Source organism: Hylobates moloch, unplaced genomic scaffold, assembly GCF_009828535.3.
Source record: "Hylobates moloch isolate HMO894 unplaced genomic scaffold, HMol_V3 SCAFFOLD_18, whole genome shotgun sequence".
In the NCBI taxonomy this organism is placed as follows: Eukaryota; Metazoa; Chordata; class Mammalia; order Primates; family Hylobatidae; genus Hylobates; species Hylobates moloch.
The window spans coordinates 48060077-48076852 of record NW_026652293.1 but is presented as its reverse complement, the minus strand read 5'-3'; the positions used below and the strand labels follow the sequence as shown (position 1 = coordinate 48076852).

Sequence of the window (16776 nt, the reverse complement as noted above, 5' to 3'; positions counted from 1 at the left end):
CCTCCACCTCACACACATGTTGCCTCCAGAAAGGGGGTTCATCTTGGGCTACTCACATAGCCCCGTGGAATTTATGCTGAAAAGCAGACTCCCCGAAGTCTACTTTAAAATCCAAAAATGAAGTCAAGCCTCAGTTGACATTCACTCATCAGTGAGGGGAAGGAAGAGGGGGCAGATGGATGCTCTCTCCCCACCAGAAATTGGCTCTGACAGGCGGGCATTTCAAGGAGACTTAGCAGTTGTTCTGATCCCAGTCTGTTAATAGCAGGAATTGCTGTAAGTAATGTCTAGAATCATCTGCTTGAGGGACTTAGGGATTTGCAGAGGGGAAAACAGAATTTAATTTTTAAAAAAGAACTATTTAATTTAAAGAACAAATTCTCCCATGAACTAATTGACTCCCAGCTGGTCCTTTCTGGATCCAGGACTGTATGTTGGGTACCAGCCAAATAATTAGTGTCTTGTAAGAACTGTAAATTATTGTCACTTAAACACACACACACACACACACACACACATTCACCATCAGTTCTCTTCCGCTCCCCCCTCCCCAACTTATATGCGAAGCCACGGAGGACTTTGGTGACAGAATTTGCATTTTGTCCTGCAGCCTACTTGGAGGAGATCCAGTCGGTCCGTCGCCATACCAACAGCATGCTGGAAGGTACCAAGAACCGGCACCCGCCCATCGTGGTCCACTGTAGTGCTGGGGTGGGAAGGACCGGCGTGCTCATTCTTTCTGAGCTGATGATCTACTGCTTGGAGCATAACGAAGTGAGTCATTTTGGGCTTCTCTCCGGATACTCCACCTTGGGGACAAGTCTACACCCTGGCCAAACCTTTGCCTGCGCCCTTGCATTTTCAGTGGTTAATTTCCTCTCTCCCGACCAGAGTTTTCCAGGCTCCTGGTTCCTAGTTTGACTCTGACATTTACAGCCCTCCTTATCTTTTTGCCCTCCCACTGCTCCATGTAGATACCTAGATAAAAGAGGAGAAATGAGGGTGTGCAATAGAAAACACTTAGAAAATGTGATCTTAGTCGGCATCTACTTCCAGAAGTCTTCGGCATTTTGTAGATAGCCTGGTTTTATTGTGGGTAATTTTCCATGGTGAGTTATTTGACCCCATAGAGTTTCGATGCGTCTTACATTTCTAGGATGTGTTCTGGCCTAAATCCTAGGCGAAAATGTGTCTACTTGGAAAATGTTTTTCACTCTTCAGAGTGAGGTTTGGGGGGTTGTTTGCTTGTCTAGTCTGGTTGTTGTGTGGTGTAGCGGAGCAGAGTAGATACTTTGAGCATGCAAACATCCCCATCTTTGCATCGGCGGGTCACCCTACCCCTTCTCCCTGCAGAAGGGGGGTGCTGCTGAGCCTGTGCACACAAGGTACGTGGCATTCCTTTGCTGCTGTAGGATTAGGGAGTTACACTGAGAGACTTTTGATTTTGTGTAGGTGGGACAAACAGCAGTCAAAAGCTAAGGAATAGTTCTACCTTCTAGCTATGTGGGACACTAGAAGTTTTAAGGGGCTTTTGCCTGCCATATCAGCCAAGTAGAGGAGCCATGAACATGTCACTCTTCCAGTTTCACAGAAGAGGAAACTGAGGCACAGAAATAATTACATTATTTGTCTAGTGCCATGTGGCTCTTACACAGTGGTACTGAAGCCAGAAGCAAGGTCTTCTGTGTCTGGGTCCAGAGTTATTTCCTGTCTTCACTCTGCCTCCAAACTCTGAATAAGATTTGGTTCTTACTCAGTTTTCAAACTATATGGCTTGAAAAATTAAAGGAAACTTGTGGTTTGGTAGTTTTTAAATTACAGAATGATTTGTTGCAACTCTGTGGCGGAATTTATATGATAATATACCTATTTATTCAATAGCATGAATTGTTTGAAAATCAGATTAAATATTGCTACATGAAGTTTGTCATATTGAATCATCCAGGAAAACAACAAATGCTAAGCTTAGACATTAAACTCTCTGCCTATGAAAAGATAATTTTGAGAATCTTCTAGTCTGTCCATGGGAATGAATGTTTGTGCTGCTAAAAATTGGAAAAGGGGCAATCCCAACTGTAGCCTAATGTTAGAAAAACATAAAACAAAGCTTGAGAGAAATGCTCATCATGGAATCAGTTGAGACTACATAACAGAAATGTCACTGCCCTCTGAGGTTTTACCATTTTGTCCCACATAGGATTTTTTTATTGTTTGCCTCTCTATTCCTGTCACTACTAGAGATCTCTAGAAATCTCTAGAACAATGAGTAACCTGCCACTGAGTCTCCATCCATTGCTAGGAAGACAAAATAAGATGAGGTAGAATCAGTGTGTGCATGGCTTGAGGGCCTCATCATCACCTCCCCCACCTAATTGTCCTTTCCTTCTCTTCATATCACTTTTGTCACCAAATTCCCCCCCTTGTTTTCTTTTCTTTTTTTTCTTTTTTTTGAGACAGGGTTTTGCTATGTTGCCCAGGCTGGTCTCAAACTCCTGGGCTCAAGTAGTCCTTCCACCTCGGTCTCCCGAGTTGATGGGATTACAGGCGTGAGCCTGGCCACTCCACTTCTTTCCCCACTCCCTGTGCTCCGCTCCCCACTTCCCCTTTCAACTCAAGAAGCCATTCTGTCTTGTCTGACATGAAAGACTATTCTGTTCTGAGCTCTTTGGAGACCCATCAAAGGCTGAGCCTCAGTGAGACAATGACATGGGGGCTCACTGAACACCAGATGTTATTGGTCTGGCAGAACACAGACAAGGCATATCAAATCCGGAACAGTTTGGAGTGAGGGATTCGGCCAGTGTGGCCTCCTGTGGACTTGGTGAAGGCTCAGGGTGGTTAAATGCTCTATGGTGTGTCCAAACATAGCGGATTTCCTCAGTGCCCAACTGCATGCCAGAACATTCTTTGCTGGGACATGGTCAACCCAAAAAGAACTTCTGTTCCCATTGATATTCAAAGATAGCAAGATGACTCATATTTTTCACTTCTCTTCCCCTAGCACAAATATAGCCAGTCTTATCTGTCCTATTTCCCATGGTTGTTGTTGGTAGATGGTTAGGGGGCAAAAATGCTCTCTTTTTGTTCTGGTACTGTTTCAGGCCTGGCTAGTAAGATCCAAGCCCCTATTTCAGGAGAAGAGTAGACCATGTTTAGTTTATTTTGTGTTTCAAGCAAAGATTTTAACAAATATATATTAAATTGTGGGTCCCATTTTTCTCCTGTCCAAACTCCCCTGCCTTCTTTCCACAGCTTGTGGATTTAGCATACTTTATATTTTAGTCGTAATTCATGCAGTTTTAATTCTGTCAATGAAATGGCCTTTCTTTTTCCTGGACTTGTCCCTCTCAATCTCATTCTAAACATAGAAAACTTGAGCAGAAACAATGAAACGCAGACACTTACAATGAGGTTGGTAGCTGTGCGGTGGGGAGTGGGGACGGCTGTCCCAGGCTGCTCTGGGAAGCCTCCCTGTGGCCCAGTGCTTTTGGTCACTGAGTGTTAGCTGAGACTTTTTAAGGTGCATAGAGTTTTTCAGAAAGCACTCGTGTTATGGTCTGCAGGACACTCAGTCCCCTGGATGTAGCTGTCTCCAGCTACAGCTAATTACAAAAGGTCAGGATCTCAGTAGCCAAAGGGCAGATGTCTTGATCTTGCCGCTTTTCTGACTAAGTTATACCTCCTTCATAAAGTGAGGAGGAGAAAATGTCTTCTAGACAAGATTGAGCAAGTGTCAACTGCTTTGTGCTTCCTTGGCTTGGGGGCAGTTAAGAGCACAGCCTGTGGGAGTGAATGAATCTTTAAGCCAGCTGGGACCCTTTCATTGAAGACCAGGAGAACTTGCTTTGTCATGCCCCCAGACTTGTCCATATCAGACAATATACTATCATTTAGGCTCAGTCCTACAGGTAATTGAGATGGGGATGATGGTAGAGGTGGAGGAGGTGGTGATGGTGACAACATTGAAAATAATATCGTAACAGCTAACTTGTGTCTAGTGTTTACCATGTATACACACTATTCTAAGAGCCTGATAGTATTAACACAAGTAGCCTTTGCAGTGACACTGTGAGCTAAGTCCTGTTAGTACCTATATTAGTCTATTCTCACACTGCTATAAAGAACTACCTGAGACTGGGTAATTTATGAAGGAAAGAGGTTTAGTTGACTCATAATTCTGCAGGCTATACAGGAAGCATGGCTGGAAGGCCTCAGGAAACTTACAATCATGGTGGAAGGATAAAGGGGAATTAAGCACGTTTTCACATGGCAGCAGGAGAGAGAGAGCAAAGGGGGAAGTGCAACATACTTTTAAACAACCAGATCTCATGAGAATTCACTGTCACAAGAACAGCAAGAGGGAAATCTGCCCCCATGTTCCAATCACCTCCCACCAGGTCCCTCCCCCAACAATGGGGATTACCATTCAACATGAGATTTGGATGGAGACACAGAGCCAAGACCATATCAGTATCCTCACATAACAGAAGAGAAACTGAGTCATAGGTAAATGAAGTAATGTGCCCACTTCCCACAGCCAAGAAGTGGTAGAGCTGAAATTCAGCAGATGAAGCCTTACTCAGAGCCTGTGCGCTGAACACCAGTGTGATCCTGCCTCCTGGCTAAAACCTTTGGTGGGTAGGGGAGAGGAACAGCCGTATTCTCTCTATTCTTTTATCTTCAGTGCCACAGAGTAATCCTCATCAAACATGAAATTAAGTTCATTATTAGGTGGCTCTAGGTCACATCTCATGATACTGGTCACTTTGCAATATAATTTAGGCAGAGACCTACTTGTTACCATCAGAAGCTTATAACCTAGGCTCTGTATTTTGATTCATAGTTCGAAGATTCACATGCCTTTTTTTTCTTTTCTTATTAGGCAGGGACTTGACTTTGTCCCTTTGCACCACTGTGATTGCACCACTGCACTGTAGCCCAGGCAACATCACAAGTTTGTGATGTGCATTCCTTAGTTGGTGTTGAACAAGAGTGACTGATGGCACGTGTCATGTCATAACTATACACGGTTTGGAAATAGCTAAAATTATTTTTTAAGGTTCAAAGGTTACAAAGTCAGGCATACAGCTGAGTTTTTATTATTTTCTTTTAAACACTTGCTTAGCCCTTGAAAACTTCCTGGGTGCCATCATTTGCCCTGGGTTAAGAGCTCCCAGAGCAGAGTGAATGTGCTGAGGCCACCATGGCCTCCACAGCTCAGGGGTGCTCCAGCCATATGTGTCCTGACTAGTCCAGAAGGATGGACATGGTGAAGGTGAGGGGAGAGGACACTGTGACAGCCTCTGGTCTGCTCAAGTACCCATGACACTGTATTAATTTCCCTTCATTAATGATAGTATATATCATCATATATATTCTCAAAGAATTCACACATAGGCAATCTCATTTAATACTCAAAATGTTCTCATTTAAGACTCAAGACTAGGCACAGTGGCTCATGCCCATATGCTAAGACTTTTAGAGGCCAAGGCTGGAGGATTGCTTGAGCTCAGGAGTTTGAGACCAGCCTGGGCAACAGAGTGAGACCTCATCTTTACACAAAATTTTAAAAGTTAGCCGGGTGTGGTGTTGTGCATCTGTAGTTCCAGCTACTCAGGAGGCTGAAGTGGGAGGATTGCTTGAGCCTAGGAGGTCGATGTTGCAATGAGTTATGATCGCACCACTGCACTCTAGCCTGGGTGACAGAGCAAGACCTTGTCTCAAAATAGGTGTTCTCGGCCAGGCGCAGTGGCTCACGCTTGTAATCCTAGCACTTTGGGAGACCGAGGTGGGCAGATCACTAGGTCAGGAGTTCGAGACCAGCCTGACCAACATGCTGAAACCCCGTCTCTACTAAAAATACAAAAAAAAAAAATTAGCCAGGCATGGTGGTGCGTGCCTATAATCCCAGCTACTCAGGAGGCTGAGGCAGGAGAATTGCTAGAACCTGGGAGGTGGAGGTTACAGTGAGCAGAGATTGAGCCACTGCACTCCAGCCTGGGAAACAGAGGGAGACTCCATCTCAAAAAAAAAAAAAAGTGTTCTCAGTTAAAGGCTTTTACTCCAAGTAGGACTGGTGTTCAGAGATGGCGCTTTGACATTTTAAAGGTTCACACTTAAATTATCTCACTTGATCATGACCACAGTCCTGTGAGATTATAATTGCATTAGTAACATTTATTAATGTTAATAAAGGAATAATGAGGCCAGGCGTGGTGGCTCACACCTGTAATCCCAGCACTTTGGGAGGCCGAAGTGGGCTTATCACCAGAGGTCAGGAGTTCAAGACCACCCTGGCCAACAGGATGAAACCCTGTCTCTACTAAAAATACAAAAAACTAGCCGGGCGTGGTGGTGCGCACCTGTAATCCCAGCTACTCCAGAGGCTCAGGCAGGAGAATCTCTTGAACCTGGGAGGCAGAGGTTGCAGTGAGCCGAGATCACACCACTACACTCCAGCCTGGGCAACAAGAGTGAAACTCTGTCTCAAAAAAAAAAAAAAAAAAAGGAACGATGAGTAATATTTATTAAGCACTCACTGTGCACTAAATGCTTGATATGTGTTTCATCATTTGATCCCATGAGGCAAATGTTATTTCATACCCCATGTTATTGCTGAGGAAATGTAACTAACTAGGGCAAGGCCACACTGCTGTTAGAGGAAAGCATTATTATCCTGATTTTACAGATGAGGAAACTAAGACCCTGAGATGTCTTAAATCCTGTCATTGGGTTGTGGGGGAGTTGAGAGTACCATTCAGGTCCAACTCCAGCCTTTATGTTTTATCCAGCAGATTAGTCTGTATTTAAAATAATACACCAGGACAGGTGTGGTGGCCCACGCCTGTAACCCTAGCACTTTGGGAGACTCAGGTAGGAGGATTGCTTGAGCCCAGGAATTGAAGGCTGCAGTGAACTATGACTGTGCCACTGTACTCCAGCCTGGGTGACACAGCAAGACCCTCTCAGAAAATTTGAAATTAAATAAAAATAAAATATCCCACCAGTGACACATGATGACCAGGTTCTCCAGTTACTGGTATAAACTGTTTGATGTATAAAACCCAGCCAGGGCAGAGTCCCTTGCTTTCTCTTGTACCTGGACATGGGCAGTGGGTGAGTGCTTCCTGAATGAGGGAATGAGGAATGCTCAAAGGGAAGCCTCCTGTCTCAGGACCTTGTGCTTTCTCTCTTTTCTTGCAGAAGGTGGAAGTGCCCATGATGCTAAGGCTCCTCAGGGAGCAGAGGATGTTCATGATCCAGACCATCGCTCAGTACAAGTTTGTCTACCAAGTCCTCATCCAGTTCCTCCAAAACTCCAGACTCATTTAATCCCCCCAATCCAGCTCCTGGAGGAGGGACCCAGCTCCCATCGTGCTGGAGGAGAGTCACCTCCAGACAACATCTGCTCCCCCCGCAGGGGTGCAGGTGGCTGGCAGCAAACAGGCTCTCTGAAGACAGTAGCCAAGATTATTCACAAATACCATGTATTATTTTATATGAGATAATTTATTTTTTTCCCCTTTGGAATAACTTTTGTGAATTATTATAATGCAGTTTTCCTGGTAATATAGTACTTTTCATTTGAACCACATCTTGGCTAATCTGTATTGTAATATATGTCAGCAGGTAAGGTTGCCTGCTGGATCATTTTGGGGACAGAGGCATGAGGGAGCACACCTCTTGTGAAGTTGCATCCAGATTTGTAACCAACCAGCTGAAATTCATCAGCTTAATTCATTTATCAGCTTGATTCATTCATCATTCATTGCTTATATCCAAAGCAAAGACGGTAAGAAAATGAATTCGTCCTGAAATATAAAGAAAAGGGTCTGAAGGAACAAACACGATTATCTCATATTTTGGGGCTCATGAGCCTTGATAGACAGTTTCCTCTCTTCTTCATTTCCGCCCCTCATCCTCAGTAGTCCCCTCTCCCCCACACCCCACCCCAACTTCCCCCTCAAGCTTGAGTTAAAGACAGAATAGCTAAAGACAGTGCTGCCTTTACAGTGCAGTAATTGCCATCTTTGGGGCCGAAAGACAAGCTCTGTGTTGTGCTTTTCTTGACCACCCCTTATTCTGGGCTCTGGAGCTTGTGTTTCCCTGCTGGCGACTGTACCTTGGGTATTTGTTGCTACCTCTCCTGTCTGCTCAGTAGGACCCTGTCTGGTGGCATTGAGGCTCTGGACCAGGCCATCTGTGCAGTTAAGGCTCTACCCTGATTGAGAGAGGATAGCAGACCTAGAAAGAGAAAGGAGTTGGGCAGGGCCTTTGAGGATTGTGTTTTTCAGGCAGGGCCTTGATGATCATTGTTTTTTATTTAAATAAGATGTGTGTGTTGGACAGAGACCTGAAAGTTGAGGTCACTAAGTCATTGGAAAGGTCATCAAGGAAACAGATGGGGAAGCCGATTTATGGGAGCTGTATGGCATTTAGCTACATAACAGGGGTCCTGGCCAGGAAACACATCAAATGTGACCCCCACTGTGCTGGTATCATCTTCAGGCTTTGGCCTGCAAGATCAGAATTAATCCCACTGAGGACCCCATAGTCCAAACTTGGGGCCACTTGATGAACGATGGTAGAATTGTCATTGGCAAAGCCCTGTGCTTCTTTCCTTTTCTTCATAAAATCCACTCTCTGGTCAGTTATCTTCACTTTGAAGCCCAGTTCTTAGTTTCTTCCTGTGGCTTCATTGGTCAGTCAGTGTCCTTCTGAATTTCCAAGGTTGGTACACAATAAATCATGTTTTGTACTTTTTTCCTCTTACTGCATTTTGGGGGATTTATCATTGTATGTCTACCTTTTCTTGGGTACAGCTTTGATATGCACCTGTTGTTACGTGGTGATGGGAAGTCACAGGGCGTGCTCTTTCTAGTTAATTTGATGCCACATCTTCCTTGTCTTTTCAGCTTGGGAAAAAGGCGGCCGTGGAGGAAGGCATGGAATGCCCACAGTGGTCAGTTCAAAGAACAAACGTGCAATTAAAAAACTGTAGTCAGCCAGGCACAGTGGTTCACACCTGTAATCCCAGCACTTTGAAAGGCCAAGGCGGGCAGATTGCTTGAGCTAAGGAGTTCGAGACCAGCCTGAGCAACATGATGAAACCCCCGTCTCTACAAAAAGTACAAAAATTAGCCAGGCGTGGTGGTATGCCCTGGTAGTCCCAGCTGCTCAGGAGGCTGAGGCGGGAGGATCACCTGATTATAAGAATTCGAGACTGCAGTGAGCTGTGATCTTGCCACTGCAGTCCAGGCTGGGCTACGGAGAGACCCTGCCTCCAAAAAAAAAAAAAAGGAAAAAAGGTTGTCAAGAAAAACTAGATGTAGGAGAATTTAACTGCAGTTTTTTTTCTTAGAATTGACTGCTGTGAGAGTTCCATATGCCTTTCTTCATTGCTGCTTTTGTCCCCCCCCCGAGCTAAAAAGATGAAGGAGTGACATCAAATCAACCAGAAAAAGTACACCTTTCCCATCACCACATGCCAACAGGTGCATATTCCCCATTAAGTTCTTCAGAATAGGAATCCTCTGTTTCAACCTGGCCAGGTGTTGTGGTGGCTGTACTCTAAGTTAGACTCAGAATATCTGGGGATGGAGGGCTTCCCCTCTGTCTTCTACTTCAAGGTCTGAAGACTCAGTGAAGGAGTGTAATCTGCTGATCTTTGTAGATTCTGGAGTTTTGTTGTCTGTCCTGGAAAGAAAACCATTAGTATTACATGTATTTTCAGTGAACAGAGCTTAAAACCCTTGTTATGAGAAGCTCATCAATAAGCAAAAAGGTATTCGTTTCGTTTCCTTGGAGGTTTTTCCATCCTTGGGATATTCTACTGTTAGGGATGTTTTAGCAAGTGGTCTCAGTTACTGGTTTATTGCATGATGAACAACATCAGTATTTATCTTTTATCTCTAAGCCCCAAGGTGGGCACTGTTAGAATGTCTCATGTGAACAGCATATAGATCTGGTGTGTCATTGAGGTCATCAGAGCTCATGGGCTTCCTTGAAATTCATCCACTGTCCCTGCTGTATGCTACGGGAATATTCATTAGTGTACAAAATGCAGGCAGGAAGTAGGTTTAATATTCAACTTTCTAGCCAAAGTTTATATTGAAATCCAAAAGAAAGCATTTAAGAGTTGTTCCACATATTTCACTTTTAAAAACAAATGCCTTTGGTTCCTTAGCACATTTTGCATTCCTTTTCACATCTCCAGTAAATGCCAACATATCTCCTGTTAAATTAGCAGCAGCCATTTAAAGTCCTTTCAGTGGCATCTGCATAATAATTGCCCAGAGATGCTTTATATCTGGGAAGCAGGCCAAGGAATAAACCTTGAAGCAAAGTATATTAAATTAGTTATCTAGTTAGAGCTTTTGGAATGATTTCCTGATGATGTATCAAGTCTGAAGCTGGAGCTGTCAGTGTCTATTGCTGCAGTTTGGATTTGAAGGGAGAAAATTTTAAATGGAGGAAAAAAAGGTTACCATCTCACAACAAAGCCATCAAACATTTTCCAGCCGCTGTTTTCGAGGTTTTCCAGTTGAACTGTTTGGTTTCTTTCATCCACACTCATTTGAATACATTGACCCGAGGTATTCATCCTTGTTTACTGTGGTCCCTGAATCATGGGGGCTGAATTTGATGTCTTCATCCTTGAGATGAGCCTGCTGGCTTAGCTGAGGAATGTCCTGCTGAGGTTTCTTTGGTTTCCTTGGGTTCTAAGGATATACTGGATATACCATCTTTTAGCAAGAGTCTCTGGTAGCATTTACAGATAGCATAGACATTGGTATGCACTTCTTTCCCCAGATAGGAAGTCAAGGAGGATTTAGTTGCATGAAAAAAGGATGTTAAACATTGATTACATAGGAGTAAAGATGAATGAGCTGCTCTATTCAGTCGGAGCTAAACAATAAGATCAGGGAAGTTAAAAACACCTATATGGGATATTTTGAATCATAAGCTTTTGAGGAGCTTAAATTGAGAGAATTTTACTTTTAATTTTGTAGATTGAAAAGAGGAACCACTTTTTAAAATTATAACTAAACTGCCATTGTTTTCCTAAGAGTCACTTGGCTATCTCTGGCCCCCTCTTTCATCAGCCTGAAGAGAGGGTCTTTGTAGACTGCTGAGGGTGGGCCTTGTAGGACTTGACCACGGCTTACACCTACTTAACATTTATCCTGCCTTCTTTCAGCTTGTGCTTTTCAGTTATAAACTCCAGTGGGTACAGCAGGCTGGCCTTTTCATCCAGCTGATTATTTTTCCAGCTTAATATAGATTGACCCATATGAAATTTCCAATAATGGACCATATTTTCTACAAATAGACAGTATTCGCATGGATCACCTATATCTTCCCCCTGATACACTGTGGGTCCCAACACCAGATGTCATTTCTCCAGAGCAGTGCTAATGAACACAAAAGGTGTACCCTGGGTGGCCCAGCTCTTTTCGTGAACCTGCTGCCCTGCTCATAGTGATCCTTGCATCACTTGGTGAATGGGCCGTCTCCTGGGACATGGAAGTCGCAGAGGTAGATAGTGTACTGCAGCTTCTCTTAAGCCGGATTGGCCATCAGGCATATCACTTTGGGGTTTTTAGCTGCTGTCCTTTCCCGATGAGCAGTCTGTATTAGCTGACCTCAGCCTACTTGTTACATGACGTATGGGTCCCAAAAGTGTCCTTTGTCAAAAAGCAGAATGTGCCTTCTAGTCTGTCTTTCCTCATCTAATGGTGTATTCGATGGTGAAGATGAGTACAGTTGACCACCCCTATCTGTGGGTTCCATATCCCTATATTCGACCAAGCACAGATTGAAAAATATTTGGGAAAGAGGGGAAACCTACAAAGTTCCAAAAACCAAAAGTTGCATTTGCCACGTGCTGAATACTACATTGAATTCACGCAAATGAAGCGATGTGTAGGCATTGAGTTAGGTATTGTAAATAATCTAGAGATGATTTAAAGTATACAAGAAATGTGCATAGGTTATATGCAAATACTATGCTATTTTATATAAAAGACTTGAACATCCATGGATTCTGGTATTCGCAGAGGGTCCTTGATTGCCCCCTTTGGTAAAGGACAACTGTTTTGTTACTGATTTTCATTTGGGGACGATCTGTCAATCCCTTGAGGTGGGGGGGTTGGGGGGATGGAGGGTACAGGGCATTCTAGGATGTGTGCCAGGGAGCACAAATTCAAGGGATGGGATTGGGTCAGACCTGTGTTCTTACTCAGTGTCAGAAATAACTCTATGGAGCTCCTAGAGTAAGAAATTTCCGGAAGCACCACATAATTACTGTTGGGCTCTTAGGGTAGCCCTTTTAGGGAATGGAGCATTCCCATGTTTTACCAACAATTATTCTGCTGCTGTGTTTTATTGTATTGCCAATGGTTTTGAGACACTCATCATGCTCTTATTTAGTGATTTCTTTTCATGAGCAGAGCAACAGCTCATCCAGCATGGTTTCCAAATGGAGAAATTTGGGTCTTCCATGGAAACCACACAAATTTTCCAATGGCCTACAGCTTTATGGTTGGCAAACTAGTTGGCCCTATGGGGTGGAAATAAAGCTGTAAGATGTTAAACTGCATTTGATACTTCTCTTGAACGCTGAGCAAGGAAGCAAAATAGTTCTTGTCTTTACTTAAGCTTCTAAGACATTTTGGGGCAAAGGACCTTACAGATGGCATCTGTTGAAAGTAACAGCAACATGCCAGGGAGAAACATGGGGGAAATCTCATCAAATTCTGCCACCTCAAATGTGTTGTCCAGAAGTCAGTGGTATTCAGGGGGCCCTATGAAACTTGACCACCAGCTTGCCCCATCAACACTCAGCCTTTATCCAGCCTGCTGTCAGCTTTTGTGTTTCTGTTAGAAACTCAGATAGGTAAGTATTTTTATTCAGCAGACTACCTTTCTTATCTTTCCAGCTTAATATAGCTGCATCTTCTTTCTCAAGGCCAAACTAAGATATTCCCTATTAAAATGTCCATGAGCCTAGCATTGAGTGTCTGGCATCCATCAATTTCATAGACTAGAAAATGATTGTTGTTTGGTACAGTAAAGAGGAGGATGTGCATCAGTTTCTACCGTTTGGAGCTTTGTTTAGCCTTCCCATTTTAAAAATTCAAGGACATTGAGTTACAAGGCAGAAGGGCTGGAGCTACTGGGCAGCCTGAATATGACAAACATTTGTGTAGAAAGTCATTGCTCCTTCTGCCACACTTTGGGCCATCAGGATCATTCTTTCCCAGAAGTGCCATAAACTTGCCCAAGAGTTTCTATAAATGGGAAGAGGGAGAGGAAGGATTTTTGCATCAGTCCTGAAGTTGCTATCCAAAAGTTCTCTGTTTCACAAATAATTTTCTGAACTCTGGAATGCCTCTCCTACTCCCTGCCTCTCTTTCTGTAATGTCAGAGTGATGGAAACCACCAAGTGGCATGCTAGGGAAAGCCTGCAGCAGTGTTGGAGTCTGTTTCACCCTAGCTCATAGTTTTAAACTGTCTTCACTGTTGAGGTAGAGCTTGATGAATGTCATGGATTATGATGTGTGGTGTATCATATTTGCCTGGATTTGCTGATCAAAAGCACCATCTTCCCTCGCCTGCTGCTGGCAGCCTTTCCTTGCCTTGCTTGTTAGCAGAGCATTCTGCTTACCCAGGTGGCTCCCAGAGTTAGCAGCCCCGGCTCTTGCATTTCTTGATTCTTCTCCCCTGTGATCTCAGAGGTGCTGCAGAGCACATTCCCCTTTAGAGCAAGTCATGTTTATATTCAGGCCACAAAACTGGGATGTACATGCAGTGACTTTGGTGTTCCTTGTCTTGTTCAGGGGAACGGGTGGGACTGTTGTGTGCTGTCACCCTCTTCATTCCATGAGCACCTTGTTCACTTAGGGTCTGCTGCCTTTTTTTTTTTCTTTTTCTTTTTTTTTTTTTTTTTTAATTTTTGAGATCGTGTCTCACTCCTGTTGCGCAGGCTGGAGTGCAGCCTCCCGAGTAGCTGGGATTATAGGCGTGCACCACCACACCCGGCTAATTTTTATATTTTTAGTAGAGATGGGGTTTCGCCATGTTGGCCAGACTGGTCTCAAACTCCCGACCTCGTGATGACCTGCCTCGGCCTCCCAAAGTGCTGGGATTACAGGTGTGAGCCATCACACCCAGCCTCTGCTGCCTTTTCATATTTCCCCATCTGCTTTATGGATCAACTCTCAACAGTACATACACTTTTTCTTTACCTACCCTATGAGTGCAACCCAGATGAAAGAGTTAAACCTCGTCAGAGAATCATTGCCTTAAACCTCTCCAAAATATGTAATTAGGAAATCTAATTTTAATTTTTTTAAAATTGCTTGTATAGTTTCAAAGAATAGGATCTGGCAAATGGACAGATGCAGTGGCTCACACCCGTAGTCAAACCAGCACTTTGGGAGGCTGAGGCAGGCAGATCACCTGAGGTCAGGGGTTCAAGACCAGCCTGGCCAACATGGTGAAATCCCATCTCTACTAAAACTAAAATAAAAAAAAAAAATAGCCAGGCATGGTGGCACATGCCTGTAATCCCAGCTACTCAGGAGGCTGAGGCAGGAGAATTGCTTAAACCCAGGAGGTGGAGGTTGCAATGAGCCGAGATCATGGCACTGCACTCCAGCCTGGGCAACAGAGTGAGACTTTGTCTCAAAAAAAAAAAAAAAGATCTGACGGATGAAAATAACCAGAATGAAAATAGCTAGAAAACTCAGCAAGCAGGAAGCTCCCTTTCTCACCCTTTTGCTCCCTTGCTGATAGAATCAGTCACTTACTATTAGAAGAAATGAAAGACGCTCTGTTTAAAATAGTGATGACAGCAGTACTTAATATTTATTTCGAGGTGAACTTATATAGATTGAGAGAGGCTACATTTGGCAGACTGATGTGTAGGAAGAACCATTTGTTTCTAGCTTCTCCCTGCAGGGAGAATGCTTTCTTCATTATAGCCTCTTTACACAGACTGGCCATTCTAGTGAAACAGGTGGTAAACCTTTGGGCTGCCCAGAAACATTTTATCTGTTTTCACTTATCTAGGAAGGGGTAAGATTAGCTGGTCATCCAAAATCTGTATGTAAGCTATCTTCATTTTCTTCCCCAACCTTCTCCTCTTGGGAAACACAAATGCTATCTCATCTGACAAAAGGTTTTAGAGGATAAAGCTGAAAAGATTGGATTGGGATCTTTTCGTGGCTTGGGGCAGAGCCTTTTGCTAAAATCTCAAGAATGCTGCTTTGAGTTTAGCTAGGGTGGCTCTCAGAGCTGGGGTGCCTGGCGTTCTCAGCATTTCTCAGGGGCCTCCCACCTCTGACAACTGCAGTGTTAGCTAATACATACCTTGAGCATAGAACTGAATGCTGTAATTCAGAGCCATTTTTTTTTCAACTTGAACATTGTACAATTTTACTGCAATTTCCTTTGAACTTTCTTGCCACTGTTTGGAATCTTAAAAATTCATTAGCCTTCTCCTTTCTGAGTTACTCTTCATCAGAGATGAGTTCCTATGTATGTCCTTTGTTCCTTCAATAGCTAATTAATGTGCTTGAGGATACTTCAGTGGAAAAAAAGGTTTAAATATACAGATTACTAATAAACGTGCAACCTTATGTAACTTGTGTTACATCAAGTAACAAGCTAATCTAGTTTGTTTCACTGGACTAGGCTTGTGCTCCCTACTTCAGTATTTTGATGCTTTCCTTGATCTTTGTTTCACAAAATGTTGTGAATTTTGGTATCATTCAAAACAAATGACCTTTATTAGGTTTCATTTTGAAACGATGTACAGACAAGTCCCCAACTTAGAAACTGGTTTGTTCTTAAGGTTCTTGGGTCAGCCCATAGAAGCCCACTGACCTCCACCACAGCCCAAATGGAGGGCTGTGATAGCCAGATCTGGTTGGCTTTTGTGGGCTGACACAGACATTTAATCACCATCTCTGATGTTGTTGCCATAAGAAATGCATTCCAGGTTGGGACTTGGGATCCTGAGAGCACATTCTCCCCCTGTGGTGGCCGCCTGCCACCTTGCAAGATGGAAGCCCAGTCTCCTTACTACCAAACTGTAGTTGTAAGCAGAGGGAGGGATGAGATGTTTATAGGACATTCCCTACGCTGGGGAGTGATTTTTATCAATATTCATGTCAACTGTACTTTGGTATAGACTCCCTATCAATAATATGAAAAGCCTAAAATAAAACTATGCATGCTATTCTATGTGCTATTTTATATCAGTAAATAAGCTTATGCTTGCCAGTTGTATACACAGTTATGAGGTGTATAGAACTGACTTTGACAGTATTTTTTGCACTGTTTCCTATCTGTTTTTATAAAGTCTTATTTAGATATTGGACCTTGTTGATGTTCTCACTGCCCTTGTGCTTGCTATAAAATGTTTCATATGTGCCTTTACAAATGTGAGATCTTTATTCTAACCTTTTTTTTGTAAAAGATATCTATTGATTTCCATATGCAATAAACCTTTTTTTCAGAGAAAACAGTTACATCTTCTCTTTTCTGTACTGTATGTTTGCATTAGTTGAAAGTGCCTGGGAAAACCTGCATGCTTTATTTTCTAAAGCCCATTTATTGCTACCCACTTTTTAGTCCTGCATAACCTTATCATACTGAAGATTTAGTTTGAAATTCCCAAGGTTGTCACTGTTAGAAGAAACCTGAAAGGGGTGATCACTAGACAAGTGGAGTGAAGAATACATAGAAATGGGTCTTTCTCACAAATGC

At 43.3% G+C, this 16776-nt stretch overlaps 1 protein-coding gene across 1 annotated transcript in view; it reads left to right on the top strand.

Annotated features, from left to right (window-relative positions):
• PTPN14 (protein tyrosine phosphatase non-receptor type 14) overlaps positions 1-16532 on the top strand; it is a 203850-nt gene extending 187318 nt beyond the window's left edge. The window contains exons 18-19 of the mRNA XM_032136421.2: positions 611-774; positions 7204-16532. Coding sequence (XP_031992312.1) covers positions 611-774; positions 7204-7332 — 293 coding nt within the window. The 3' untranslated portion in view covers positions 7333-16532. The remainder of the gene's footprint in view (positions 1-610; positions 775-7203) is intronic.
• The last annotated feature ends 244 nt before the right edge of the window (positions 16533-16776 follow it).